This window comes from Rhododendron vialii, chromosome 6a (assembly GCF_030253575.1).
Source record: "Rhododendron vialii isolate Sample 1 chromosome 6a, ASM3025357v1".
NCBI classification, from domain to species: Eukaryota; Viridiplantae; Streptophyta; class Magnoliopsida; order Ericales; family Ericaceae; genus Rhododendron; species Rhododendron vialii.
Genome location: NC_080562.1, coordinates 39,205,326 through 39,232,194, shown reverse-complemented (window position 1 = coordinate 39,232,194; position 26,869 = coordinate 39,205,326). Strand labels below are relative to the sequence as shown.

Here is a 26,869-nt window from a genome sequence, read left to right as displayed (position 1 = left end):
CCTCTTTAGGTTCGATGATTCGGGGTTGGGTCATGAGATCTGCACCACACGATTAGTCCTTTTTTTGACTCTCCGAATAAGCGATTTGTGACTGTTTGTTGGCGTGGCTATCATCTGCTGAGTGTGTTCCAATTTACCCCTTTAAAAAAGTAGCAAGTACTTATTTATAATTTTAAATTTGAAAATAATTGACTTTCGAAAATAAAAAAATATGCAATATCGATATTTTTTGATAGATCTATCAAACCCTGTAAAAAAAATTGAAAAATTATTTTCATAAGCTCATTATTTTTAAATTTGAAAATAGGTCCTAATTTTTTAAATATTTATTTGAGAAAGTGGAACGGGAAAACACGTGCGAATAAGAGTGCGAAAGCGGGAGTGACAATGCTATTAAAGTACAAGACAACGAGGATTGAGAACGTGAGGCCCGAACAAAAATGCCAAACTGAATATGATTCGACTCTATTTGTTTTTTTATCTCTAGATTCAACTCCTTCCTCTGCGCACTGTCCCCAATATCTTTTTTTCCAATTATTACTCTAATTTTTCTATCTATTTCTTCACTCATTATCCTAAAACTTCCCCCAAAATCTAAACCAAACATAATCGAAAGGTTTATGATATTGGCAAGAACTGCTTACTCTGGTTGTCTTACTGCTATCTACTACCACCAAGTGTGTTGCACTTCCGGTAAGGGCTGCAAACAAGTTGAGCCGAACCAAGTTTTGTCGAGCTTGAGCTCAGCTCGTTTATTAAATAAGTCAAAAACTTGAGCTCGAGCCTTAACGAGCCAAACTATTAATAAGCCAAGCCAATCTTAGTCATTTACTAAACAAGCTTCTTTAATTGAGTTGGGCCTCCTTTAACGAGCTGAATTCCATAATAAACGAACTGAAGACATAAGTTCAAGCTTGACTCGTTTTAAGCGTTAACGAGTCGAGCCGAGCTCGCGAGTTGTTCGGTTTATTTGCAGCCCTACTCCCAGTCGAGTCTCCCATTGAACTCCCGTCTTTTTTGGGGTTGGTTGTCCTCGTTACTGGTTAGGCAACCCCTCATCGCAACGGGCTCAGCCCATTCTCATTGTGTGGGAATTGGGCGGGCTGGAGTTGGGTCACAGTGGGGCTTGTGTTGGGCCTTCGAGCCGGGTCAATTTTACAACTCTACTCGAATTCTTTTGCCAGCCTTTTGCCCCTTTTTTTTTTTGGAAAATGACGGCTAATGACGTGTTTTGATAATTAATACCCGTCAAAGATATTTTCAGCATTAAAAATGTTCTTAGCATGTCATCGGCGGGTATTAATTATCAAAACACGTTCTGAGCCGTTATTTTCCTCTCTTTTTTTGATCAAAAGCCTTTTGCTTTTAGTAACACTTTTAAAATTCTAAAAGTTGTCATAGAACAATAATTCAATTTTAAGTAATGGGTAAATTAGACTAATAGATAGATAGACGTTACATATTACTAGTGAAATGAAAATATGATAAAACACTTCACTAAAGTAAATCAAAAGAATGGAGACAAATGCCTTGCATGATTTAATTTTATAGGATCAGGGATAGACACTGGAGGGAAAATAAGGAAAAAGTACTCAGATATTTTTAAAAAAATCTAGAGAAGAAATACACATAAAATTTTAGAAGTAAAATGAGTAATCAAAAGTTTTAAAGCTGCTATTTAACAAAAAAATACTTTGTTACTCAATTACGCTCTATAGTATAGCCGAGAAGAAATCTGAGCCATCTATTGCTGAGCATGAATGACCCGGATTGGGCCAACACGCATCACAGGATGCACCCCGGGTTCATGTGACCTAGTTTAGGATGCATGATTTCCTTTTTCTTTATGTTTACGGGTATTTGCCAGGACATTATAGACATTTGGTGAAGGCTAGAAGAATTTTTTTTTTTGGTAAGTAAATTTTACTAGGATTTGGTAAGGCTAGAAGAAGTTATAGATGAGGGATTTGGATGAGGCGCGCCAAAATAGCTTCCCCAATTACCGTTCATGGCGTTTCCTCTATCCTCCGCCTTCATATCTCACAAGGCCTCTATCGCTACCTCTCTCAATCCGTCTCTTACACAGCAACGCAGCCACCAATTTCAATCAAACCCTACTTGTAGAAAAAGCGCAAGAGCGCCATTTCGCCCCACACTTTGCTGCATTTTTTCTAAAAACCCGTCGTCGGTTAGTTCAAATCTAATCATATTGCTCATTCTTTGTTGATGATTTAGTGCTTTTGTTTTGGGGATAATTGGAAATTCAGTAATGCATTGTTCTGTTGGATTGCAATTTTCTTGATCCTATTGGTCTTTCGGGTAACAAGGGTCGAAATAGGATTAAGAGTTTAATGAACCACTATAAGTCAGATGAGTGGTCTTAATGCACATAATACGTTGAAAAGAAACCTGCCAATACATCAAACGAGTATGTATAAAAAAAATTAGGGTATTTGAACCAGCTTAGAGTTTAATTTCAGCATCATCACAATGTGGTAAAAACCCAACTAATTAGACTTAGGTGGTGTTTCTGTTTGAATGGTTAGTTAGCTAGGTTAAGTACTTAATTGGTTAGTTAGCTAGGTTAAGTACTTAATTGGTCAGTTATGCCAGCTCTAATTGGTTAGTTATGGTAACCGTAATTAGCTGAGATTGTCTAAGGTTAGTTAGGATCATTTTCTAGATCTAGGAGTAGGGGTGAAGTCTGTATTTTGAAGCATTGTGAATCATTTTGAACAAAATATCACTGTCTGAATTTTGTCTCTTTTGATAATATTGCCACACGCTACCTTCTGAGGCTTCGACAGGTGGTCACACTCGCATTTGGTAAACTGGGAATGTTATTTTTCCAATGTTGTCGTGGTGAAACTCAATGTGGTAAAATGCTGCCATTCTTATTTAGGCTTCGGTTGCAACTTGTGGAAAGAAGTGGAAAGGAAGAGAAAACTTTAGTGAATTCTCTTCCCTTGTTTGGTTCTTAAAGAAAGAGGAGGAAATTTCAAATACAAATGCAAATTTTCCTCTAATTTCTCTCTAACTTTGCCTCTCATTTCCTTTCCATTTATTTTCTTAAGTTCCAAAAAGAGTCATTGGGTTGCATTATCTATCGGTTACTCCTTACATTGCATTAAGGGAGACAGGGCACAAAAAAGCATTTTTTTCGTAGTGGACCTAATGACTTTCAAATGCATTTTTATTTTCTCCTTTTGCATGCAATCATTACAATTGTGAAGATGTGAACTGGAAGGAAGGGTAGTGCAGTATCACCAGTCACCACATATACGTGTATTTGCTTTGGTCCACTTGTGTGGATTGCTCTAGCACTACATATATCTAAGCTACTTGCTTATCAACCTTATGCTAAATACGGCAACCCTAGTGGACGGTGGGATTGTTTTCACAGGATTAGTCAAGGTGTGTGTAAGCTGGCCCAAACAACCTGAGCTATAAGAAAACAACAAGAAAAAGAAAAGAAAACTGCTTAACAAGGCAACGGTTATGTGACGACAATCTCCTCTCATTTTGGGTTAATTCCATTTGCTGTAAAATGGAAAATTGATTCATTGTTTTACCAGCTAGATGTCTGAAAATTTAAATACTGATGTTGGAATATTTATAATTGGATGAATTATGTACTTTTTCCTGTTAAACTCCAACTCATGATTTGTTATCATGCAGCAAGTCAACAGGAAGCACAAAATTTTGTCCAACTTTTGTGCATCAACTTTTAAAGATGGAACTAAAAGATTTGAGAGCACAATTGCTGTGATCCTTTGTTTTGTTCAAATTGCATCCCCATTACCTTTCACCGCTTGGAATTCTTTGTCTATTTCTCCTGCCGAAGCAGTGCTTTATTCTCCAGACACTAAAGTTCCTAGAACAGGGGAACTAGCCTTGAGAAAGGCTATCCCAGCAAACACAAATATGAAAACTATTCAGGTCATATTCAAAACATTATGTACGTCTACGATTCCACTGTCTACAGAGTGACAAATATACCTATTTTTTTAATTTCCTTTAGGATTCTCTGGAGGACATCTCATACTTGTTAAGGATTCCACAGAGAAAGCCCTTTGGGACAATGGAGGGCAACGTGAAGAAAGCTCTAAAAGTATCACTTATCCTATACCGATGCGCAATGCTGAGTTGGGACTATAAGCCAGTCAGTTATGTTGGAGAATGATACCCTACTATGGCAAATTCTGTATGCTTTTGTTTAGGATTCCATATTTCTTGGTCATTATGGTTTATTGCCCCCTTTTTTTGAATTACACTGTGTGGCAAATCGATGCATGCCTAAATCTTAAAATTGTAAACCAGGTGAAATAATATCCTTTATTTTCTTGTTCTCCCTCTTTCAATATATACTTAACATATGCAGGTATGTACTTATATCCGGATGTATTCTTTTTCTGATTTTCACATTGCAGTGGATGACAAGGATTCTATCATGGCTAGTATTCCAGCAGATTTGAGGGAAAAGGGTTCAGAGTTGTATGATTCACTGATAGATGGGAAGGTAATTTGGAAGGAAGAGATTTAGCTCCTTTGGATGAAAAGGGCTAGTAGCTTGAATGTTGTATGCACTCTGACTTCCTGGATGGCTGGACTCGTCAAAACTTGCTCTATTATCCAACTCCGATTGCTTTTCATGATAAGTAGATGCAATTTCCATGACATTTAGAAGACAATGATTTTGGGGGGGTATGTTAAATGGAAACCCAAGCTGAATTCAAAGTGATGATAAGTATGTTCCTGGTTTATTCTGGGAGCCAGTGTGATCTAGGATGAATGCTTGACAAACCACCCTTACTTTTCTTATGTGGCTTACATTCTTCGCAATCGCATTGATAGGAAGCCTCTATTAAAGCATGAGAAACATTTTTTTCCCTGCGATTTGATATCCATAAAGAAGCTTAGTCTCAGTTTTGGCAGGCATTGGCTTTATCCATTAATTGGCTACACAAAAATGCTACTCCTCTGTTCCATAATGGATGGCCAAAGCAACTATTCACACCTCTCAAAAAGTCATCAAGATTTTGTAATTTATAATACTACTTTGTATGATTTTTTAATAAAACTATATGAGTTCTATCAAACAAAATCCATATTGCATGTGTAAAACATTATAGCTTGGAAAACAGAGATAATTTTGTCATATGCTTGAATAGTAGTTTGGATCATCCATTTTGGAATGGAGGGAGTAATATATCAATTTGTTGCTATAATTTCTGTGTGGGATTGGCCAGGGAGGATTGAAAACTCTTATTGAGTGCATAAAAGATAAGGACCCAGACAAAGTATCAGTCGGTCTAGCATCTTCACTAGATGCTGTTGCACAACTGGAGCTGTTACAGATAACCGTGTTGCTTCTCTGTGCTTTAGAGTCATTTTTCTACGTCACTAGAAGGTGTGAAACGTTATGTACTGGATATTGATGCTATCTGTGCTTGGAATTTCATTGCTGTATGTGTTGCAACTTGCAAGTAATATACTATCTAAAGGGTTTTTTTTTTGAAAGGCCCCAGGGTTGTCCTTCTTGCTGCCTCAGCAGTACTTGAAATATCCAAGGTAAGGCATCTCCACGGATTCTCAAGTTATGTAACAAATTTACAATCACTGTATCGATTTCGAGATCATACCATACCGTTACTAATCACAAAAGTTAAGTTGAAGTGGAGGTTAATTATATGTCCAGTGCACACCGGAGAAATCAAGTGTAAGATACTAAAAGGGACATGAACCCTTGGCCATGCTTGTTTGTGTGCCAATCACCCGTGACAGATATTTGTGTCGACGCGCACGATCCAGATTCTTTTCTTTATCAGCAAATTGTGTTACTCTTGTAACTAGAGGTTCCTATATCAAATGGCTCCAATTTACCTCATTTCTATCAAATAACTCGTACATATTTTCCTTGAGTTCTTCAGTTCAGGCCTTGAGGTGTAACTAGTTAGTTTTTGAGTAAATTGTGTTCTGATATTCCTTTTTCCCCCTTGTTATGCAATAGAACGTACTTTGACCCTAGCCCATCCCAACTGATCACAATGAATATCAAACTCCTTTCCAACGGATTTGAACCCACAACCTCACAGCTTGAATTGCTGTTACACAACCATTAGACCAACTGTTTTGGTTTACTGTGTTATTGAAACAGTAATTTTCAACAATGTAGAGCCTATCTTACAGCATGCCATCAGAGGTGGACTGAGGGGGGCGCAAGTGGGGGCTCGGGCCATTGCATGCCTCCCAATAGTCCAATTAACTATACTATATTTTCAGGTTAATTTGGAAAAGTTCTATAGGATTGGCCCCTGTGTGTGTGTGAAAAAGACCACTAAAATTGCAAGTTATCAACCACTCTTCGATTGTGATTATAAAATTAAATACGATTATATATGTGTACACAATCTCGTCTTCTTCTCAGAACTAGTTAGTAGAAATATTTATTTTATAGACTATATTTTTCGTTATTAGAGTAAAAGTACTTGTGATTCGGTCCCCCGCTGAGTACAGATCATGCGTCCGCCATTGATGCCATGGATCATGATCCTTAGGATTTTTTCTAGGGAGAAGAAATGTGATCACATTTATATACCTAGGCAATCCAGAGAAGATAGAAAAAAGACAACTACTAGAAGCTTCGAGCACTTAGTATGCTGTGTTTTATGGTCACAGATATTGAAACAGAAATACATGTCAAATCTTAATAGTACATGAAACAATTCACTCGTACCTACTGCCTTTAAACTGGTTAATCTCTTTTCCATGGTAATTTCTATATGATAGAATTGGCGTATTTCAAAATCAGCTTTGTTCAATGTTATTTTCATGTTTATGATGATCTATTGGCATACCGGCTTCTGTGCTTGATTCTAACAACTACGAACTATTTGAACAAGTGGATCATTCAAACACCCTATAGAGGTTAAGAACATAGTAGGTACGGCTTAATTCATACCTAGGTCATTAATGCTTTACTGAACTGCATAGTCTTACAGGGAGAGGAATTGTAGAGTTAGTCATTGAGAAAGGTGATGGTGCAACATTCTCTCCCGAAGCTGGTGGTGAGCCATGAAAAACAGCCACAATTCAGGTAAGATGAAATCCCATGTTTGTCAATGACAAACTCGTGTCCTAAGATGTCAATTAGGTCAGTGAGGTTTTCTGTATGGACACTTGTCCCCCGAGCTCCATTCCTGTCTTCTTTAGGTTTACTGATGTTGTAGTGTTTTGCAAAGCACATAGCTATACATTTGTCTTTCTTTCATTTTTAATTCCATCATGGGGATTTTTTCTTGAAAAAATGAAATAAGATTTTGTTAATAATGGGAGATAAAACATCTTTCTCACTCTCTGTCTCTATGAGTGTGTGTTATGCATTGGTCATACAACACTAGCAAATGCCTTAGTTGATGAACTGATAATTAAATATGTATTCAGGTTGTTTTAGATGGATATTCAGCACGATACATCTTTCTCACTCTCTGTCTCTATGGGTGTGTGTTATGCATTGGTCATACAACACTAGCAAATGCCTTAGCTGATGAATTGATAATTAAATATGTATTCAGGTTGTTTTAGATGGATATTCAGCACCATTGACTGCAGGGAACTTTGCAAAACTGGTAAGGTAGTGAAATCTCCCTTATCCTCCGTTTTTTTGAACATTTTGCTGACACCGTAGGAAATTTTTGGAATGAAATAAGCCATCAGACATCAAAATATTGTACCTAACAAGGAAACATTCTTCCTAGAGAGAGAGAGAGAGAGAGAGAGAGAGAGAACACTAGTTAAGAGCTCTGTTAAAGCATCCAACTCAAAACCAATTGGCAATGAGTGGAGTTGTCGCTCAGGCTCATATACTAGTTTTTGAGGTAACTATTGACCGATGTGGGACAAACACTAACAATCCCCCACACTCGCACGTGGTGAGGTAAATAAACGATTCAACACATACGACAACAATCAACTATCAACGACAAACAAAGGGAAAAACCAACCATCAATGACATATAGTCTTGTCCAAAAACCCCCGAAAGCCTAGCTTTGATACCATGTTAAAGCATCTAACTCAAAACCAATTGGCAATGAGTGGAGAGGCCGCCTAGACTCATATACTAATTTTGGAGGTGATTATTAACTGATGTGGGACAAGCTCTAACAAGCTCTATAACTCACTGTTTTAACAAATATCTGGTCTTTGTAAGTTTGAAATTCAGGAAAGTACTTGTGTTGTGTCTCAAAGCATAACCCATAGCAAGTGGACTGAGCCTTAAAGAGAAAATCTTTTGATTGACTGATGCGGTTATTGATCAGTTTTGTTTTTATATGATACAAATTTGCACAATTGAAATGTGCGGTTTACGTGGTCGACGGGGCTTACAATGGGGTGAAGCTCAGTTGTATTAACCAAGCAATTCTCTCAGACAGCAAGAACAGTGGTTATAGTGTTCCCCTGGAGATAATGCCATCTGGGCAATTTGAGCCACTGAACAAAACAACTCTCAGTGTGCAGGTCTGTTGATATTTCACATTTTTATAGGGTCTATAATCAGATACAAATTATACATGTTTCCAGCACTCAAAGTTGAAACTTGTCCTTTGGCAGGATGGAGAGCTGTCTGTGCTTCCTCTATCTGTTTATGGTGCAGTTGCCATGGCTCACGGTGACTTTTCCGAGGAGTATTCATCACCATATCAGTTTTTCTTTTACCTTTATGATAAGAGAAGTGTAAGTAGCATTCAAGGCACTTCTTGGTGGTTTGAAAGTCTTAAGCTTCTTAACTAAAAAATAGTTTTGAAATCAACATGAAGGTTTCAAACCCTTCATTGCTTGTCATTAGAATCATTTGTTTCCTTATATATACCCTAGCTAAAGGGGGGGAGCTCCCAATTCAAAAATCAATTTCCTAGTATTAATTGTATGAGATCTGGATTCAACAGGCTGGCTTAGGTGGGTTGTCTTTTGATGAGGGCCAGTTTTCTGTCTTTGGGTATGTCCTGACTCACTTAGCAATAGCCGATCTATGCATCCTTTTACCTATTTCCTTTTGAAATCTAACTGCATTTTATAAAACTTCCTATGCCAATGTGTAGATACCTAACTGTTGGACGAGAAATTCTTCCTGAGATTAAAACCGGAGATCTTATTCGATCCGCAAAGCTAGTGGAGGGTCAAGATCGTCTGGTATTCCTAGTTGAGACTTAATATGCTGTCTTTCTGGACCTATGGAGAGCAGAGAATACCCATTGTGGTGTTAGGGCCTATGGAGAGCAGAGAATCACTAAGCTTCTTTGACTTGAAAACCCCCAACATAAATGTATTCGACTAATAAGATATATTGTTGAATATACTACAGAATGCTCACTTGGGCATTCTAACTGATAGGAAATTGTTTTGTAAAAACAAAATGATATTTGGTTCAAGCTGCTTGTTGCCTAAATTTATGAATTAAGCAGGTGAAAACAAATGTTCCATATGTCAAAGATTTACGTAAATGTGAACATGCCTAGGTGAAGTTTGAATTATTATGTTGACAGTTACTCAATGTTGATGGTTGTTGCAGCAATAGAACTTAAATGACAAGGCAAAGAAGAGCGTAAATGTCACCATCTAATCTTGGAAAAAGCACAATATGTGAGAAGTTCTTTGGTCTGATAAATAGTGAAATGCAAGCAGGCATTTTTTACAATTGCTAGAGGAGAGGAAAAAACGAGAAAGGGGAGATGATTATAAAAGGGTAAAAGTTAACCATCATCCCAGTTGGAAGCAATTGCAGCAGCCAATTCACACACATTTCCAACATGCTGGTTAGCCTACAGTTGCATATAAATTTGCCAACATTGTGCTCGTTCGATGCATGGAAAAAACAAAAAATCATAGTGGTGATTTTTTTGGTCCTGTATTGAACGGGTTCAACGCTAATTGATAGAAAAATATTTTAATATTTTTCCTGCCCCAGTCACAGTAGCGTGTTTCCATTTTATGCATGGGAAACTACTACAACAGGAACAGCCTTTTGCGAGGAAAAATTGTGAGAAAACAAGATAAATTCAATAATTAAAAAGCGTAATATTTATTTATCTTTGCCTTCTAATAAAACTTACCTTCCCACTTCCCCTTAAAAAATCTCTCTCTCTACCCTCCCCATGTCTCTCTCCCACATCTCTCTCTTTCTTTCCCCACCCTCCCCACGTCTCTCTCCCACATCTCTCTCTCTCTCTCTCTCTCTCTCTCTCTCTCTCTCTGTGTCAAAATTAAAAAATCAAAAGTCTAGAAAATTAGGATTGGGAGTTTGAAGGCTAGGGAGGTACACACATATTTGCTTATAGTATAGTATAGTATAGATAGATAGATAGATTGTACCCTATTACCCTTTGTTGGCTTTCAGAATGTGATTGCTAATACAACAATGCTACAACTACAAACAAATACACAAATACTTACACACACCCACAATGGGGTAGGCTCCATACACATAATTTGGTGTTTGAAAATTATCATTGTTTTTAGATAGTATATTACGATATAGGAGTTTGAAAAAGAAAAAAAAAAAAAAGAAAAAGAAAAAGGAGGAGAGTAATAGTCTGAAAAACAGAGGTGGCATTATGCATGGATTTTAACATGTGGCAAAGTATAGGCCAAGTAACATTGGGACAAATATCAAGAGGTGGCACTTGTATGAGCTAATACATGGCACGTACGTACAAAATCTTCGTAGGATGACTAGTATGTACCTAGTACTGTTATATTTGTAATGAGACCAAATGATAAAAGTTATGAGTGAGATATTCTTATTCTGTGGTGAGAAAGAGCCGTGCTGAGAAAATTATGGAGGGAAAGAGATTTGGATGGACAGATCCGATGGTGGGTCAAATGGCGTTCGACTGCAATTAAAATTTGAGGTACCGGGTTATGTGCAATACATTTCTTGCTAAATCTCTTTGCGCATAGTGTTCTTTTAATTCTCTTGTATTTGTACTCCTTGATATCTAAGCTTATTGATTTGATTATTGTCAATTTTTTGTATCGTGACATAGAAAATATTTGGTTGAAAGCTATGGAACAGATTGGTATATACATGTGCAAGTCCACTGGGTCAAAGAAGTACGAGAAATGTATGAATGATTGCCCTACGAGGAGTCCAGAATTTTTATGGGTCCCAAGTGGCTATACAAAGTTTTGACCTGGGTGGTGCTTGACATGTTACCGAAATAAGCCGGGTATATATGAGGCTGTAAGGGGAAAACATTTCAGAATGATCATACTTGATTTGTTATATATCCTCGTTTATTCATGAGCATATTCTCATTGCTAGCCACGTTTATTGTCCTCGTATTGTATATACTACCAGGCGTTTTATATTTTTCAAGTGCAGAGCAAGTTAGTGGGGATTCGAATTAGAGTATTGGAAGTTTTAGTTATAGAGATTATTTTGGAGGATTTTAGGGCCCATCAGGTCGATTAATTTATTCGGAGAGTTGTAATTATTGGAGACATATTTGTTTTGAGGAATGTAAAAATTCAGGTCTGTCACACCCGCCCCCATTGTGAGTGTGTGCAAGTATTTGTGTGTTTGTTAGTAGTCTAATACTTATTGTTGCTAATATGTGCAAGTGTCTGCATGTGGAAACGTATTGAAAAAATTATTGGTGCCTTTGAAATACCGCTACGTGTACCCTAAAACCCTTCTTCACCATAGGTTTACGTGGGGTCTAATACAAAGTAAATCAAACCCGGCATGCTTCAGTGGTGGGGAAGAGTGACGGTACACCACATAGTGATGCCTGGCTCCAAGACAATTGGATATAAGCAAACTGCAGCCATATATGGGATAGGGAAAACAGGTTTGCCGACACTGTTAAATTAAGTTCCTCGCACTGTTAAATTGAGTTCCTCTGAACAATTCAAAACCCGTTAGACTATTACAAGAACTGTCAAATTAATCTGCTCCATGATTTTTTCTACAGATCTTTGGAATAAATCATCTGGTCCATTACAAGAACTGTCAAAGCTGCTCCATGAGTTTTCTAAAGATAACCAAACCAAACCAAACCGAGATGAGTTTTTCTACAGATCTTCGGAATAAATCATGTGGTCCATTACAAGAACTGTCAAAGCTGCTCCATGAGTTTTGACACAGTCAAATTTAGTTCCTCTGTACACCTGAATTGAAAACCAGTTACACAAGAACTGTCAAAACTAAGCATTTAGCAGAAAAAACAAGAACTGTACGTCAATAGGGTTGCTCTTTCCTTGCAAGTCTCTTACTAGAGATCCTTTGAACTTAGTACTCAACTCAAGAACTTTCAATAGGGTTGCTTATTCCTTGCAAGTCACTTGAGGCGGATATTTCCTTCGTCCTTTTTTGCCGTTCTCTTTCAAACTAGTATATTTTTCATAACTTAATTATTCAAGCATATTACTAAGAGTCACTGCCGAGCAAAACGTATTCAAACATTACTACGAGTCACTGCCTAGCAATCCAGACTCCGCTCCTGGCATTAGCTAGCATCCTATTGGGTGGATGGTATTCAGATCAGCTGCACATCGAGCCGGGCCAGATTTGTACTAGATAATAATGAGACTTGTGAATGTCCAAGCTCGGCCCATTAATGATTGGGCTTTGTTTAATATTGTTATACTAGTAGCTTTTGTTTTCCTTCCTAATATTTTTTCATATATATACATACATATAACTGTCTTTGGGTGGGTTGTCTTTTGATGAGGGCCAGTTTTCTGTCTTTGGGTATGTCCTGACTCCCTTAGCAATAGCCGATCTATGCATCCTTTTACCTATTTCCTTTTGAAATCTAACTGCATTTTATAAAACTTCCTTTGCCAATGTGTAGATACACTAACTGTTGGACGAGAAATTCTTCCTGAGATTAAAACCGGGGATCTTATTCGATCCGCAAAGCTAGTGGAGGGTCAAGATCGTCTGGTATTCCTAGTTGAGAGTTAATATGCTGTCTTTCTGGACCGGCACGCTCTCCGTTCTTTTGAATTTGTTGTCAACTTCTCATATTCATCCTAGTTTTCTGTGCAGGCTTTGCCGTGAAGTTCCTGATTGTAGATTGCTAAGGGAAAAGATTTTGCCACACCATTTTTTCATAATGCCACACCCTGCAAGTGTATTTTTGCACCAAAAAATGCACTTGCAGGGTGTGGCATTATCAAAAAAAGGTGTGGCAAAATCACTACCCATTGCTAATTTCTTCATGTGGAAGTATGCCTGTAACTGATATTTTTGCCCCTTTGATAACCATGGGAAATGTTGCCAGCTTATAGCTTTTACATCCCTTTGAAATTTGCGCAAGCATCTGATGTAAACTGTTCTTTGATTTTTGGACATCCAATGTAGCTAACTTCATTCTTCTTTCTGTTTTTTAATTTTACTAAAGTCTTGTTCATCAGCTAGAATTTTTAGCCAATCCGCACAAAAAAGGTTCAAGCCCTGTGAACATTGTTGCAAATTTACATACCCCGAATTGTGTTTCCTGTTTATGTCTAATTGAATTTCTGCTGAGCTCAATTACAAAAATGAATTGGAAAACCAATCTAAGCCGTTGACATATTACAAAGCCGGCTTGGCATTGGCCGGAAATTCTGCCACCGCTGAGTGGGATGTCTAAAAGAATACCCATTGTGGTGTTAGGGCCTATGGAGAGCAGAGAATCACTAAGCTTCTTTGACTTGAAAACCCCCAACATAAATGTATTCGACTAATAAGATATATTGTTGAATATACTACAGAATGCTCACTTGGGCATTCTAACTGATAGGAAATTGTTTTGTAAAAACAAAATGATATTTGGTTCAAGCTGCTTGTTGCCTAAATTTATGAATTAAGCAGGTGAAAACAAATGTTCCATATGTCAAAGATTTACGTAAATGTGAACATGCCTAGGTGAAGTTTGAATTATTATGTTGACAGTTACTCAATGTTGATGGTTGTTGCAGCAATAGAACTTAAATGACAAGGCAAAGAGGAGCGTAAATGTCACCATCTAATCTTGGAAAAAGCACAATATGTGAGAAGTTCTTTGGTCTGATAAATAGTGAAATGCAAGCAGGCATTTTTTACAATTGCTAGAGGAGAGGAAAAAACGAGAAATGGGAGATGATTATAAAAGGGTAAAAGTTAACCATCATCCCAGTTGGAAGCAATTGCAGCAGCCAATTCACACACATTTCCAACATGCTGGTGAGCCTACAGTTGCATATAAATTTACCAACATTGTGCCCGTTTGATGCATGGGAAAAACAAAAAATCATAGTGGTGATTTTTCTGGTCCTGTATTGAACGGGTTCAACGCTAATTGATAGAAAAATATTTTAATATTTTTCCTGCCCCAGTCACAGTAGCGTGTTTCCATTTTATGCATGGGAAACTACTACAACACGAACAGCCTATTGCGAGGAAAAATTGTGAGAAAACAAGATAAATTCAATAATTAAAAAGCGTAATATTTATTTATCTTTGCCTTCTAATAAAACTTACATTCCCACTTCCCCTTAAAAATCTCTCTCTCTCTACCCTCCCCATCTCTCTCTCTCTCTCTCTCTCTCTCTCTCTCTCTCTCTCTCTCTCTCTCTCTCTCTCTCTCTCTCTCTCTCTCTCTCTCTCTCTCTCTCCCTGTGTCAAAATTAAAAAATCAAAAGTCTAGAAAATTAGGATTGGAAGTTTGGAGGCTAGGGAGGCACACATATTTGCTTATAGTATAGTATAGTATAGATAGATAGATAGATTGTACCCTATAACCCTTTGTTGGCATTCAAAATGTGATTGCTAATACAACAATGCTACAACTACAAACAAATACACAAATACTTACACACACCCACAATGGGGTAGGCTCCATACACATAATTTGGTGTTTGAAAATTATCATTGTTTTTAGATAGTATATTACGATATTGGAGTTTGAAAAAGGCAAAAAAAAAAAAAAAAAAAAAAGAGGAGGAGAGTATTAGTCTGAAAAATAGAGGTGGCATTATGCATGGATTTTAACATGTGGCAAAGTATAGGCCAAGTGACATTGGGACAAATATCAAGAGGTGGCACTTGTATGAGCTAATACATGGCACGTACATAATCTTCGTAGGATGACTAGTATGTACCTAGTACTGTTATATTTGTAATGAGACCAAATGATAAAAGTTATGAGTGAGATATTCTTATTCTGTGGTGAGAAAGAGCCGTGCTGAGAAAATTATGGAGGGAACGAGATTTGGCAGATCCGATGGTGGGTCAAATGGTGTTCGACTGCAATTAAAATTTGAGGTACCGGATTATGTGCAATACATTTCTTGCTAAATCTCTTTGTGAATAGTGATCTTTTAATTCTCTTGTATTTGTACTCCTTGATATCTAAGCTTATTGATTTGATTATTATCATTTTTTGTATCGTGACATAGAAAATATTTGGTTGAAAGCTATGGAACAGATTGGTATATACATGTGCAAGTCCACTGGGTCAAACAAGTATGAGAAATGTATGAATGATTGCCCTACGAGGAGTCCAGAATGTTTATGGGTCCCAAGTGGCTATACAGAGTTTTGACCTGGGTGGTGGTTGACATGTTACCGAAATAAGCCGGGTATGAGGCTATAAAGGGAAAACGTTTCAGAATGATCATACTTGATTTGTTATATATCCTCGTTTATTCATGAGCATATTCTCATTGCTAGCCATGTTTATTGTCCTCGAATTGTATATACTACCGGGTGTTTTATATGTTTCAAGTGCAGAGCAAGTTAGTAGGGATCCGAATTAGAGTATTGGAAATTTTAGTTATAGAGATTATTTTGGAGGATTTTAGGGCCCATCATGTCGATTAATTTATTCGGAGAGTTGTAATTATTGGAGACATATTTGTTTTGAGGAATGTAAAAATTCGGGTCTATCACACCCACCCCCATTGTGAGTGTGTGCAAGTATTTATGTGTTTGTTAGTAGTCTAATACTTATTGTTGCTAATATGTGCAAGTGTCTGCATGTGGAAGCGTATTGAAAAAATTATTGGTGCCCTTGGAATACCGCTACGTGTACCCTAAAACCCTTCTTCACCATAGGTCTACATGGGGTCTAATACAAAGTACAGAAAAGCTACAATTACAGCATTTGCTGCACAGCAGCCATGCACAGATCCGTTTTGCGCTCGTCTCGGGTCCTGCAAAAATGATCGGAGCCGCTCATTTTGTTCCAAATGCGTCGTTTATGGTCCCTGTATAAAATCACCTCAATCCGATATCGGGAAAGGTATTTACGAATCATCCAACTTTGCTTCAAAATTTCTGCGCAAAACAGATCTGTGCATGGCTGCTGTGCAGCAAGTGCTGTACCTGTAGCAAAGTTCTACAAAGTAAATCAAACCCGGCATGCTTCAGAGGTGGGGAAGAGTGACGGTACACCACGTACTGATGCCTGGCTCCAAGACAGTTGGATATAAGCAAACTGCAGCCATATATGGGATAGGGAAAACAGGTTTGCCGACACTGTTAAATTAAGTTCCTCGCAATGTTAAATTGAGTTCCTCTGAACAATTGAAAACCCGTTAGATTATTACAAGAACTGTCAATTAAGCTGCTTCATGATTTTTTCTACAGATCTTTGGAATAAATCATGTGGTCCATTACAAGAACTGTCAAAGCTGCTCCATGAGTTTTCTACAGATAACCAAACCAAACCAAACCGAGATGAGTTTTTCTACAGATCTTCGGAATAAATCATGTGGTCCATTACAAGAATTGTCAAAGCTGCTCCATGAGTTTTGACACAGTCAAATCTAGTGGCTCTGTACACCTGAATTGAAAACCAGTTACACAAGAACTGTCAAAACTAAGCATTTAGCAGAAAAAACAAGAACTGTACGTCAATAGGGTTGCTTTTTCCTTGCAAGTCTCTTACTAGAGATCCTTTGAACTTAGTACTCAACTCAAGAACGTACCGTCAATAGGGTTGCTTCTTCCTTGCAAGTCTTGAGGCGGATATTTCCTTCGTCCTTTTTTGCCGTTCTCTTTCAAACTAGTATATTTTTCATAACTTAATTATTCAAACATATTACTAAGAGTCACTGCCGAGCAAAACGTATTCAAACATTACTAAGAGCATCTCCAATCCACCTTTATTTCTCCAAAATAGAGGATGGATGTGACACATTGAGGGGAGATTTTATAATTTATTCTTTTTTTTCTTCACTTTTTGTAATTTTTGGGAGAATTTTTGAGGGACCCACAGTCCTTTTTAGAGTTTGGTCCTCTAAAAGTAAGTTTGGTCCTCTAAAAATGGAGGATCAAAAGTAAATTTGGAGTACAAAATTCCTCCAAAACTCTAAAAATGACGATGGGTCCCTCAAAGATTCTCTCAAAAAGTACAAAAAGTGAAGAAAAAATAGAATAAATTACAAAATCTCCCCTCAATGTGTTACATCCATCCTCTATTTTGGATGGATTGGAGATGCTCTAAGAGTCACTGCCTAGCAATCCAGACTCCGCTCCCGGCATTAGCTAGCATCCTATTGGGTGGATGGTATTCAGATCAGCAGCACATCGGGCCGGGCCGGATTTGTACTAGATAATAATGAGACTTGTGAATGTCCAAGCTCGGCCCATTAATGATTGGGCTTTGTTTAATATAGTTATACTAGTAGCTTTTGTTTTCCTTCCTAATTTTTTTTTCATATATATACATACATATAACATATCATTTTCATTATTTTATTGGGTCGGGTTGGGTTGGGCCAAGTTTGATTTTAACAGATGTTTCCAAGCCCATCCCATTAACTAAATGGGCTTAAAAACTCAATCAAATTCAACCCAATGGACCTAAATACATATCTCAAACCCTTACAAAAATAGGCTAAGTTGGGCAAGCTAGTGAGCCGGCGTGTAGCCATAATTCAGATATTTAGAGAATTCAGCGAAATCAGAAGGTGGGTATAATACAACTTGTTTAATAAGCCTCTGTAGAAACTCTTCTTTTTGGCATTTAAAAAAAAAATGCTACATTATCATTTCATTTTCATAAGGAAACTCATAATTTATGAAAGAAAAAAAAAATATTTTACAGTATCATTCCACCCCCTACCCCTCTCAATTCCGGATTCCCCATATTGAACCAACGCAACTACAATATCGGAAACCAGGCCATTGCTGCCAACTGGTAATCCTCACCCACGTAAGTTGTCGATTGATTGATTTCCTCGTAACAAATGAGATAGCGCTGAAACTCATAGTGTACATAAATTCATTCAGTTCACTAGTTGAGATGAATGGAAAAAAAAGAAAGAAAGAAAGAAAATTTGCCTAAAAGAAGAAGAAGAAAATACAAGTAAAATAAGAAAGAAATTGTTTCATAGACATCCAAGACAGGGCATTAATATGTTGGACCTTATATTTTTCATGGTACAATTTTTGGTTTATAGGTGGTGGAAAGATTTGGATGTTGTCGGGAAACTACCTTTTGCAAGGGACAGATTGGTGGAGATGTACTTTTGGATACTTTTTTTATATTAGTGCAACGAAAATTCGTAACTTCTTCAAACATTACTAAGACTACTCTCGTAGCTTCTTCAAACTTTACTAAGACTACTCACCGCCTAGCAATCCTGACTCCACTCTTGGCATTAGCTGGCATCCTATCTGGTAGATGGTATTCAAATCTTGTTTCTAATAAATTAACAAGTTACGAATGAAGCAATTCTAGTGGATTGCTTGTAGCTAGCAAACTTCCTTTTTAGTACCTTTGAGGATTACGAGTTTAAAATGTACTATTTATATTGGACAATTCCGCATCTTGAGTAGCCCGAACCGGACAATTGTTCCCAAAATACGCTACAGTGGTTTGAAAGAAAGAGAACCATGAAATGGGACAAAGGAAATATCCGCCGCCAGTGACTTGCAAGGAAAAAAAAACACTAGCGTTCTCAAAGGAAATATCCTCCTGCATTTTCTCTTACCCCGCTAGATTACTCATCCTTCTCTTTCCTAATCATCATTAATGGGCTGAGCTTGGACATTTACAAATTTCGTTATTATCTAGTACAAGTCCGGCCCGATAGATGTGCAACTGATTGAAAAAATGACGGCTCAGGACGTATTTTGATAATTAATACCCGTCAAGAACATTTTCAATATTCACAAATATTCTTAACTTGTCATTGGAGAGTATTAATTATCAAAACACGTCCTTAGCCGTCATTTTCCCTAGAAACAAATACAGTTGAAGAAATTGGGGAGGGAACATAGAAAGTTACCCACGTCTCTCTCTCCTCCCACATACCTTCCCCCTTTTTCTCTCTCCATTAAATTCTAGGTACAAAATAAGAATTGGGAGGTTGGAGGCTTTAACAAGGAAAGTGCTACAATACACACCTTTTATTTGGGTGTGTATTATATGCACCTTCATTGAAACACACCAAAATATTATGATTTTCAAAATGTTATGAATCTATTGCTAAAAGTTACGAATTTTTAGTATATAAAAGTTATGATACAAAATAAAATGTTATGACTGACCAGTCCCACAAGTAATTTTTTATGAGGTGGCACAATATGAACCACACAATAAATGCATATGGTACACACCTTAAAGGGGTGTGTATTGAAGACTTTCCCCTTTAACAAAGATAGTTGAAGGAATTTAGAGCCCTGTGTATTAAACGGGCACAATGCTAGTTGATAAAAAAATAGATTAATATTCTTTTCGATCCCGTATTTAATACACGCTAACATTAATCTGATTCTATGCATTAAAAGACATGTGTATAGTGGAAAATAAATTTGAATTAGCACGTGACAAGAAGCATCAAATGATTTTTCTTCATATTCAACCCCCAAAAGGGGGAGAAACTTCAAAGGGAAATACCTGGCAGGTGGCTCGCTTTATTATTATTTTTTTAGCCAATGTGAAAAAGTGTCGTTCGTCAAATTTGGATCCCTTATTTGTCTTCTTATTGCAATTTGCAGAACCAATTTGCCCCTGCATTGTGTAGTTTTGGGTTTGAATTTTGTAACCACAAGAAATCACCTTCTTTTTAAAAAAAATCATTTTCCATTTTTTGACAAAACACCCACTAAATTCATTTTGACCACGTCCCCCCAATTCAACCCATAGCCCCACGTCTCTCTCTCTCTCTCTCTCTCTCTCTCTCAATCTCAATTTCCTCTCTCTCCACGTTTCTCTCTCTATTTTAAATAAATAAAAAATATCAAAAGTCTAGAAAATAAGGACTGAGTTTTTGAGGCTTTTGGAGCTCAAACACATTTTCATAGAATATTGAAAGATATTGATTACAGTAATTAATTATAAACATCATATGTGTAATGTTTTACACACACACACACACACACACACACACACACACACACACACACATATATATATATATATATATATATATATATATATATATATATATAAAATAAACCAAGTGTTCTATCTTCACATGCATCACACATACGTATTTGTACATAAGCATCGAATTGATTAAGGAAACTTTCGATCTTTTCGAAATCTAAACCAAAATTAAGCACTAATAATTCGAAGGTTTTTTTTTTTTAAAGTGTGCCTTGAGGGCAAACATGCATTAAAAAATACCGCTAACTGAAAATCTCAACAAATAAACCCAACAACCATAAGAAATAGTGAAAGAAGTTAATGAGGGAGAAATTTGTTGTGCCGATACCAAAATGCCCTTTTATTTTTCTCTTCTCGCTCCTCCATTTTCCTAGCTGTTTCAACTCCAATGATTTCTCTAAAGGAAAAAAACTTGTCAGGTGGCGTTCCAGTTTTGCCCCTTAAAGAATAAGTGTTTATTTGTAATTTTCAAGCTTAAAAATAATAGGCTTACTGAAATAAATAAAAAATGCAATATGGATCTCAATTGATAGATTTCGATGAGATCTATTAAACCCTACAACAAAATTAAAAAAATATTTTCGTAAGCCCATTATTTTTAAGTTTGAAAATAGGTCATTATTTTTTAATTACTTATTTGAGAAAGTGGAATGGGGCCTCAATACTCTCCTTTAAACCTTTAAACTTGGAAGAGAAAAAAAAAGGATGGATAAAGGGGACTCGGGAATTGTCGAGCAAAAAAAAAGGGGACTCGGGAATTATGTAGGGCATGGACGGAGCCACGATTTATACGTAGGAGGGGTGAGTATACACAATTAAACAATTACTTAGTATTTGTTCAAATGACAACAATATTAGTACAAAATTAGTACTTGTTCTAATGACAATATTAAACAATTACTTACTCTTTTATTTAATTTTAGCCCATAGCTTTAAGTAATTGTTCGTTGGTATCCTTATTTTGTTTTAAAAGGGTTGGAATTAAACCTCATTAAGACTAATTTTAGTAAAAAGTTATTTCATGACTAGAAAAATATTAAAGCTATTATAATTAACTTTTTTAACAAAAAATGGAGGGGTGACGAGATACATCTCTGGAGGGGGGCGGGGCTATATAGTTCGATGGTAATTTTTCTTTTTGAAATGTAATAGTAACGTTTTTTAAAAATCATAGGGGGGCGACCGCCCCTATTAGCCCATCTCTGGCTCCATCCTAGGGCGAGCTGCCCTACAAGGGTGTAATGCGGCCGGTCCAGTTATTCATTTCGGCAATAGATGAGCAATAGACGGTTCTAATCACTAGGAGGTTGGATTAAATTTGAACCGTCTATAACAAAATGGACAGCCAGATCGGCTACAGTACAGGCTGTGCAGTACAGAATTTCCAAGTCTAGAAAAAGGTTGGTGGTGTAACTCTGAATTTACAATTAAAACACGTGCATCGTTGGCTTGAGAATTGTATTTTGCAAGAATGTCACGTGAGAGTTTGCATTCCCAACAGGTTCAGGTGGTCTATAAATAGCAAGCATTGTTGCTCTTTATTCTACATCATTACTCAGAGGGTGGAAAGGATTAGAGACTGTTCTTTTTGGTTCATACCTCTTCTCTTATTCCTTCCAATTCCCATTTTCTGGTTCATTCCTTGATCTCTTATTCCTTCCCATTTCACAGCCACCCAACACAGAAAAATGGAATTCGATTCTATCCCATCTGCTTCATTAACCTCAAGTAAGGCTCCCGTTGATCAGGTCACACAACGCCGCCCTCAATCAGTTTTTCATCCTAGTGTTTGGAGAGATCATTTCCTTGCTTACACTTCTGCTGACATGGTAAAATTATTTGTATTATTTTTCTTCAAACGAATATCTTTTTTCGATCTGATTTAAATGAAAATCACACAGTACTACTGTTCTAGTCCACGTAATCATGTTAATGCATGGTTATATTTGTTTTGTTTTTTGGCAGGAAGTGGATATCAACATGATGCAAAATCATCAACAGCTTAAAGAAAATGTGAGAGAGCAGCTAGTGGAAGCAAAGGGTGAATATTCACAACAGCTAGACCTTATTGATGCAATCCAGCGCCTAGGCGTGGCCTACCATTTCGAAATAGAGATTGACCAAGGGTTACATCAGATATATGAAACCTATCATCAAAGCGGTCATGAAAATGTCAACAATGACGAGGATCTTTACATTACTGCTCTCTCATTTCGATTACTTAGACAACAAGGATATCTTGTCTCTTGTGGTAAGTAACCTTTGTCTCTTGTACGGTTAAGCAAAGTGTTTTTTTTTTTTTTTATCGGTAACGGGAGATTACATTGTTATTAAAAATAAACAATAAAAAAGAGAATGATAGGAAAAAAGAAGAAGAAAGAAACGAGAGAACTTTAGAGAATGCATATATATATACTATTTTAGTGTGTTATCGCTAGAACTCAGCCTACCTTTTAGCCTCAGTTTTGATAATAAGAAACAAGAAGAGAAACAAATGAATTTCATTATCATTAATTAAGGAAACAGATTCTCAAATATAGTCCCTTTTTATGACTTTTTTGCTGGGCCTTTGTCTCTGTTCATTGACATAATTACTCTTTATATCCAGAAAGGTGTATCAAAAAGGAGGTCACAAGAACGACAAAAAAACGAGCGTATACTGTTCTAACATCCACAAATAATCGTATAGGACATAATAATCTGTTATAACATCCACAAAATAGATTGAGGGGCAAGGGTATACTGTTCTATTGTCCACTTTAGTTTGGAAAAAAATAATTGCCTTTATGACTACTTTCATCAAAGTTTATGAAGCCGCAACTACTGATTTTGTTACAATTCATATTTCTAACATATTGTTTTCCAATTGATCATGTTCCTGAATGGTTTACGCAGATGTATTCAACAAATTTAAGGACAATGAAGGGACATTTAAGGAATCGTTGATTGGTGATGTGAGAGGATTATTGAGTTTGTACGAAGCTACATTTCTGAGTGTACATCAAGAAGATATACTAGATGAAGCAATGAAATTTACCACCACTCACCTCAATTCTGCACTGCCAAACTTGAGCAACAATCCAATCGTAGCACGAGTAGTTCATGCTCTATCTCAGCCCATTCACAAGGGCTTGAAAAGGCTCGAGTCAAGGCTTTACATTTCCTTCTACCAAAAAGATGATTCCCACGATAAAGTTCTATTGGATTTTGCGAAATTGGATTTCAACTTATTGCAGAAATTGTACCAGAGGGAGTTAAGCGAAATTACAAGGTGGTATAGTACAACTTGTTTATATACAATAAGCCTCTCTAAAAACTCTTCCTTTTGGCTTTTAAACAAAATACTACATTGTCGGTTCATCTTCATAAGGAAATTCATAAAATGGATCATTTTCAAAAAGAACATTGAACCCGAAAAATAAGTGTGAATTTTCTGAGATAGAGCTGAAACTAGCTCGTAGTTTACAAAAAATCTGTTCCATCCTCTAGTTGAGATGAATCGAAAAAGAAAGATTGCAGAAAAGAAGAAGTAAAATAGTAGTAAAGTCGAAAGAAATTGTTTCATAGACATCCAAAACAGGGCATTAGTACATTGGATCTTATGTTTTTCATGTTACAATTTTTGGTTTATAGGTGGTGGAAAGATTTGGACGTTCCAGGGAAACTACCTTTTGCAAGAGACAGAGTGGTGGAGATTTACTTTTGGATATTGGGAGTGTACTATGAGCCCCAATATATTCTTGCTATAAGGATTCTAACAAAAATGCTTTCCCTGATTTCCCTTATTGATGACATTTATGATGCTAGCAATGCTACCATTGAAGAACTTGTGCTCTTCACTGATGCAATTCAAAGGTCAAATTCCGTCCCCCCAACCCCCCGTATTCTTAATTTCAATTTGACTTGTTTTAATTTTTTTTTTCAAAGGTTAAAGTCAATTATCGATTCACATAGGATCTAATAACCAATCAAGAAGTAAAGCTTCCCGAGTATGAATACTAGAACCTCACAAACCCAAAATTGCCAGAGTGCGTGCAATTGCATTCGCCAATCTACGAACACATAAAAATCACAAACCCTTATTTGATCAACTTCTCTCGAAATATCTTCGATAAGAGTACAAGATTTGAATCATGAATTTGTGATGGAATATTTCAGTGCTAAAAATTGATCCACTTTCTTATAAATGCAGTAAAATATTATCTGTTTAGTACTTCAAATTACACAATACAACTCTATAAACTTTATCAAGTATATATTTATATGCAAATCGGAGAGCAAAAATTATTTGGCAAAAGAAAAAGGGAAAATAGAAACTTCCTTAAATGGTCAAGACATGTAATGTAAGGAACTGTTTGATTTTTGAAGGGTCATATATCGAAGATATGTCTAAGAGCAATGCATGGATGTGCATGTGTACAAAAAATTCGAGGATTAGTTTTTGTGATTTTAGAAGTCAGTAGAGCTTGTTAAAAAATGTTATCAACAGACCTTTACATTGTAGAGATTTTAAAAAGCTGAAAAACAATAAAATCTAATTGTAGAAAGACTGAGTTTGAGGTACTTTTGGGTCTACTGAGTTTGACGAGATTTTCGGTCTAGAATTTAGATTATAAGCAACTTAAAAGTTGATTTTCATTCTTTTGTAGTAAATAATATATAGTAGTTTTCATTTGTCGCAACTTTTTAATCGATCATAATCTCACGCAAATATAACTACTAGCATATATGTTCTCGACTTATGCTAGAGTATATATTAATTTCAGAATCTAAAACTAGAAGGTAAAGTTATCTAAATTTGATTCCCATACCTATCGCTATAGTACCCCTTAGACGTCATTTCCCGTAACTTATTTGATTTTCAGGTGGGAAGCGATCAGTGCCTTGGATCAACTTCCGGACTATATGAAAATTGTTTATCAACAGATTTTGGATGCTTTCAACATTATTGATGATGAAATGGCCAAGGAAGGAAGATCATATGGAGTCGAATACATAAAATCCGGAGTTGGCCTTGAACTAACTTACCTTTTTTTATTTTATTAGTAATAATATTGAAATTTCGTCCAATACTAACTCATTGTCCTCAAAATTCTAGTTGAAAGATTTGGTTGGAGCATACTTTACTGAAGCCAAATGGTATCACGAGGGCTATGTTCCAAGTATGGACGAGCATATGGCAATTGCACTATTGAGTTGTGGCTACCAATCTGTTTCAACCATGTCTTTAATTGGAATGGGAGAGTTGGCAACCAAAGAGGCCTTTGATTGGGTGTCTAGTTATCCTTTGATTGTTCATGCTTCATCAGTGGTTTGCAGGCTCATGGATGACATGGCTGGCCACAAGGTAAGATATACAAGTTCAAGGAACAAGTATCATTATCCATCACTTGCTTAGTATCTTGATTTTGATCTACAAGCCACACGCCCACATGGCTTGAAATGCTTAAATTTGAGGCACTAGTAGTTAGTATCTTACATGATTTGTTATATGTCCAAGATCACCCATATAAACTTCCATTATGGGATGTGGTATAACATTACTCATGACTACTCCCCCAAACATGGGGTATTACATTGTAACCTTCTGGAAACAGGTTGCGAATCTATGACATTCGATCTTTGTTATCCAAATATACATAAGTGCTTGCCTAATGAATTTTGATGACACCCGATCATGTCTCGAGATTTGAGATTCCAACCATGCATGTTAAATGCTGTCAATTAATGAATTAGGTCACAAAAACGTAACAAATTACTACTATCTCTTTTCCATTCTGACATTTGTGGTGGTGCAATTACAGCATGAGCAAGAAAGAGGTCACCTAGCCTCCTCAATTGAATGCTACATGAAACAATACAGTGCAACAGAAGAAGAGGCTATTGTTGAATTCCAGAAACGAGTTACAAATGCATGGAAGGACATGAACTCAGAGTGCCTCCACCCAACTCCTGTCCCGATGCCTCTCCTCCAGCTACCTCTCAACCTTGCACGAATTATTTATGTTTTATACAATGGTGGAGATAATTACACCCATTCTGGAACCAAGCTCAAGGGATTTGTGACCTTAGTACTCGTTGATTCTGTGCCAACTTGAAATCTCTCTCGCAAAAATTGAGTCCAAAGATCAAGTAATCTTATGTATGCTTTCCATTGCTTAAAGAAATAAAAGAGTCTTCAAAACTATGGCCTTGCCTTTGATGAAACATGCATGCATTCAGTGGAATGCATGTTTTTGTTCATCTTAAAGCTAGGTTAGGAATCCTCTCTATTTATCGTATACAATGTATTATTTCTATAAATCAATAAAATGCATGTTTTTGTTCTTCTTAAAGCGAGGTTAAGGACCCTTTGTATTTATTGTATGCAATGTATTATTTCCATCAATCAACACAATGCATGTTTTTGTTCTTCTTAAAGCAAGAGGTTACGGATCCTCTGTATTTATCATATGCATTATATTATTTCCATCAATCAATACAATGCATGTTTTTGTTCTTC

At 36.6% G+C, this 26,869-nt stretch overlaps 2 protein-coding genes across 4 annotated transcripts in view; both read left to right on the top strand.

Annotated features, from left to right (window-relative positions):
* LOC131330911 (peptidyl-prolyl cis-trans isomerase CYP37, chloroplastic-like) overlaps window positions 1-9,482 on the top strand; it is a 40,465-nt gene extending 30,983 nt beyond the window's left edge. The window contains exons 1-7 of one of the 2 annotated variants that reach the window (XM_058364668.1): window positions 4,358-4,519; window positions 5,250-5,571; window positions 6,994-7,096; window positions 7,575-8,518; window positions 8,612-8,734; window positions 8,947-8,996; window positions 9,100-9,482. In XM_058364668.1, the coding sequence (XP_058220651.1) occupies window positions 8,468-8,518; window positions 8,612-8,734; window positions 8,947-8,996; window positions 9,100-9,211 (336 nt within the window). In that variant the 5' untranslated portion in view covers window positions 4,358-4,519; window positions 5,250-5,571; window positions 6,994-7,096; window positions 7,575-8,467 and the 3' untranslated portion in view covers window positions 9,212-9,482. Of the gene's footprint in view, window positions 1-4,357; window positions 4,520-5,249; window positions 5,572-6,993; window positions 7,097-7,574; window positions 8,519-8,611; window positions 8,735-8,946; window positions 8,997-9,099 lie in introns of those variants that run through there. The other variant, XM_058364669.1, reaches the window with a different exon arrangement.
* A 12,456-nt stretch (window positions 9,483-21,938) lies between these two features.
* Window positions 21,939-26,482, top strand: LOC131330900 ((-)-germacrene D synthase-like). 2 transcript variants are annotated; one of them, XM_058364650.1, is made up of 7 exons: window positions 21,939-22,196; window positions 22,333-22,618; window positions 23,263-23,641; window positions 24,001-24,222; window positions 25,233-25,374; window positions 25,466-25,714; window positions 26,172-26,482. In XM_058364650.1, exons 1-7 carry the CDS (start codon window positions 22,056-22,058, stop codon window positions 26,463-26,465), a joined length of 1,713 nt encoding a protein of 570 aa, XP_058220633.1. In that variant the 5' UTR covers window positions 21,939-22,055; the 3' UTR covers window positions 26,466-26,482. The 2 variants fall into 2 exon arrangements, with proteins under 2 accessions (XP_058220633.1, XP_058220634.1); XM_058364651.1 differs by having other exon boundaries at window positions 21,941-22,196; window positions 23,263-23,638.
* The last annotated feature ends 387 nt before the right edge of the window (window positions 26,483-26,869 follow it).